The sequence below is a fragment of the Primulina huaijiensis genome, unplaced genomic scaffold (assembly GCF_012295235.1).
Source record: "Primulina huaijiensis isolate GDHJ02 unplaced genomic scaffold, ASM1229523v2 scaffold28303, whole genome shotgun sequence".
In the NCBI taxonomy this organism is placed as follows: Eukaryota; Viridiplantae; Streptophyta; class Magnoliopsida; order Lamiales; family Gesneriaceae; genus Primulina; species Primulina huaijiensis.
Genome location: NW_027356767.1, coordinates 31769 through 35342, shown reverse-complemented (window position 1 = coordinate 35342; position 3574 = coordinate 31769). Strand labels below are relative to the sequence as shown.

Sequence of the window (3574 nt, the reverse complement as noted above, 5' to 3'; positions counted from 1 at the left end):
AAAAAAAAATTTTAAAAAATACAACACCCTGCGTCAAATTTTGACGCAGGGTGCCTCCTGCGTCAAATTTGACGCAGGAGATTGGAGATGCCCTTAGTTAAGCTTTTTTTCCTGGTTGTAAAGTCACTGGAGTCTACTACTTCATATTTCTTTGTATACAAAGTCCAAATATATTCGATTCGAAAAGGGATCGATATCTCATGATTGTGATTTGAAGATTTCAGTGTTTGGTTTTGCTTAAAATTAATTAGCTTTGTTTTCTTTGATCATCCAGAATGAAGAACAGAAGTGAGATCGGGGAGGTGGACAGGATTAGCCAGTTGCCCGACGATGTTCTTGTCCACATAATCTCTCGATTTACATGGCGAGAAGCTATAGCCACCAGCATCATATCCACCCGTTGGCGCCGCCTCTATACTTACATCACTCGTCTCACCTTCAGCACTCGACATGCCTCGAAACACAAATATGTTCAGGAAAATGGATCCTCAAAACACATGAAGGAGATTTATGATTTCTTGGCTTCAAGCAAGAGTTGTCGGTTTTTGAAAGAATTCGAGGTGAATGTACCCTGTCTGAAGGGAGACAATGTTAAGACTTGGCTGCCGTTGGTGCTGGACAGGGAAGTAGAAAGCATCCGCATACGAATGATTTATCACAACAAAGCTATGTCTGGCTATTGCAATTTTCCCCGTAGGACTTGATTAAGAGTAAAAGTGGAGGCTTAGGGTCTTTTGCTGGCCTCAAATCACTTAGGCAATTGTTTCTGCACTCCCTTCACGTGGACGATCGAGACGTCGAACTTTTTGTTTCAAATTGTACTGCTCTCGAACACTTGTCCATCGTGAATTCTTATAGGTTAAAAAAGACGTCGTTGGTCGGACATTCGAAGTTGAAGCACTTGGAGATTTCTTCGTCTAGGAATGTCGTGTTGATTGAGGTTCTCGACATGGTCAACCTTGTTTCCTTGACTTGTCGTAAGTTGCAGCCTAAGTATTCACTGCACCTCAACAATGTCCCAAAGCTTGTTGAGTTCAACTCATCGGATCAGTTTCACTTACAAGGTCGCGTCTTGCATGGAATTTTGCCTTCTGTTCTTGATCAATTAACGCACATCGATATCCGCTCAACTGACTTGGAGGTACATAGTACTAAAATTAGTATCACTTCTCTTTTTACTTTTTTATTGGTAAAATAATTATTTTTGTTTTATACAGGACATCTGCATAAAACAACCCCCCATACTTACAAATCTAAAGCATCTCAAGCTCGAAATAAAGTGTGTGCATGGTGGCAGAAGGACTATATTTTACCACTTTCCTACGCGTTGGAAATGTCCTTGCTTGCAGAAACTTGAGATAAAAGTAAGTTTAGTTTCATTCTTTACACATATATAAAAGATCATTCTTTACACATATATAAAAGATAGTATGACATGTAAGAACTTAATTTGTGTCTTTCGTTGCAGTTTCTGTGGAAAAGAAATCATGTTTTCCATGATACATTTGACGAGTTATGGGTTGAGTTAGATGAAATGGGATTATATAAAGTAAAACCAAATGAACATCTCAAAGAGGTGACTTTCTCAGGATTTATGGGGTATCGGGCTGAGACGAGCCTTTCATGGTGTCTCATGAAAGAAGCTGTGGCGCTCAAAGAACTCATCGTCGAACTTTGTGACGAAACCCCCGATATCCGACAAAGTGCTGCAGCTCTTGCGTGGGAGCATTTTCGAAAAATCACGCCACCTTCGGTTAATCTAGTAATTATTTAGCTATATTATTTGTGAGGTCACTCATTTTTTGCAACGGTAAAATAATCAAGTACCGCATTGTGGGCATATTTCATTCATGATATTCCACTCCCAATAATACTTTCGACTTTGCAACATATGTAAATTGGACATGTGGTATTTTAAATAAGGTAACTATTTATTAGCAGGAAAAGAATTATTCCCTAGCAACGAGGTCAAGTGTTTTCCAAATTACTATTTTACGTCTTTGAGTTCTCATAGAACTTTTGATTATATCTCATCTGATTGTTGTGAATAGCGCATCAAAGCTACTTGGTCTGTTTGATCGGGTGTATTAATATCTTTATTAGTATCAGGACAGAATGAAAAGCAAGAAACATCAAAGAAACAAACGATACTAAGTGGCTGGATAAATTCGATTTGTGATGTATATATGGGATTGTTGGTTGTGTAATTATGAAAAGACATTTTAGTCAAATAGAAAAAAAAAATTAAGTAAGGAAAATTGTGTGTGTCAACAAAATAAAAGTGGAGCGAGAGAATTTTTGAAGTAAGAATAACACTCCTCATAAATTTATGGGGATATTTTTTTTCTTTGTATGTTTTAAAATTAGATATTAACTAAAGTTGGGTGACTCAATTTTTTTTTTTTTGAAATTATAAGTTGTCTTATAAGATGATCCTAAAAAAATGTATCAAATAAAATTTAGAGATTATAAGCTCGAAAACACTTATAATATGTTTTGAAGAGTTTGGAAGTTCTCCAAAACAACATATAATCAAATTTAAGTTTGAGAAATATCAAAAGTCTTCCATATATATTCCCTTCAAAAACAAAGCAAGAACACAAAAACTCATATGATACGATATCACTGATCAATTTTGTGAGACAAATATTTTATTTAGGTCACACATAAAAAAAATATTATTTTTTATGTTAAAAATATCTTTTTATTTTAAATATATACATGGGTGCTTTAGTCACCCTAATCTTGGGACTTGATGTCTATATATATTTATGGATTTTAAGAATCTAGTCTTTGGGCTTCACAGAAATAATTTTGTTCCTGAACAATATTTGGTCCAAATTAATCCTACATTTTTTGAAACAGTAGTTTGTAAATTTTTTACGGAGGAATCTATAGCCGCTACTATTTTTTGTACTATGCGAAAAACCTCGAGTTTAATGTAGTAGCCTGCAAACCAGACCAACTAAATAAACTATACTAGGTAAATCTTGTGCGATATATTCGTCCAAGAAACTGCCGGCAAAGAAATCGAACCCATGATCATTTGGCCATACTCTTACCTACTCCACCAACTTAGACATACATTGGGGCAATAATAGCTTGTATTTGATATGACAATATGCATAAATCATAAAATTGCTAGAAATTTACCAAAAATGTGATAAATTTTTTTTAACATAAATATCATTAACAAACAAATCATGTGCAAACATTAAGTAATAAATAAATTGAACAAGTCTTTGGTGTAAACAAAAAAAGTTAATTTTTTTCAAGAATTAAGATCATATAATCCTTAGAAGCTAAGGATGGATTATCTCAATGGACTGAGTTTTTTTGTTTTCTGTCTATTCAAGAAATTAAATTTAAGTTATTTTTAGGAATTTGAAAAATGGTTCATATGTCCTTTTAGGCTTTTTGTATGTTCTGGTAAATGGGTTGATCAAATTGAAAATATTTTGGACCTTGACTAGACAAAAAACAACTTGAATTTTGGGCCCCGGGATTCTTGGGCCTGAAAATGAGGAGCAAAGTTTGCCAGATAGACAAGGTGATATAACAGGCCGGTCTTTTA

At 34.6% G+C, this 3574-nt stretch overlaps 1 protein-coding gene across 1 annotated transcript; it reads left to right on the top strand.

Moving 5' to 3' along the window:
- Window positions 1-275: 275 nt before the first annotated feature.
- Window positions 276-1878, top strand: LOC140967819 (putative F-box/FBD/LRR-repeat protein At4g13965). The gene is made up of 4 exons (XM_073428590.1): window positions 276-611; window positions 698-1141; window positions 1218-1364; window positions 1469-1878. Exons 1-4 carry the CDS (start codon window positions 276-278, stop codon window positions 1772-1774), a joined length of 1233 nt encoding a protein of 410 aa, XP_073284691.1. The 3' UTR covers window positions 1775-1878.
- The last annotated feature ends 1696 nt before the right edge of the window (window positions 1879-3574 follow it).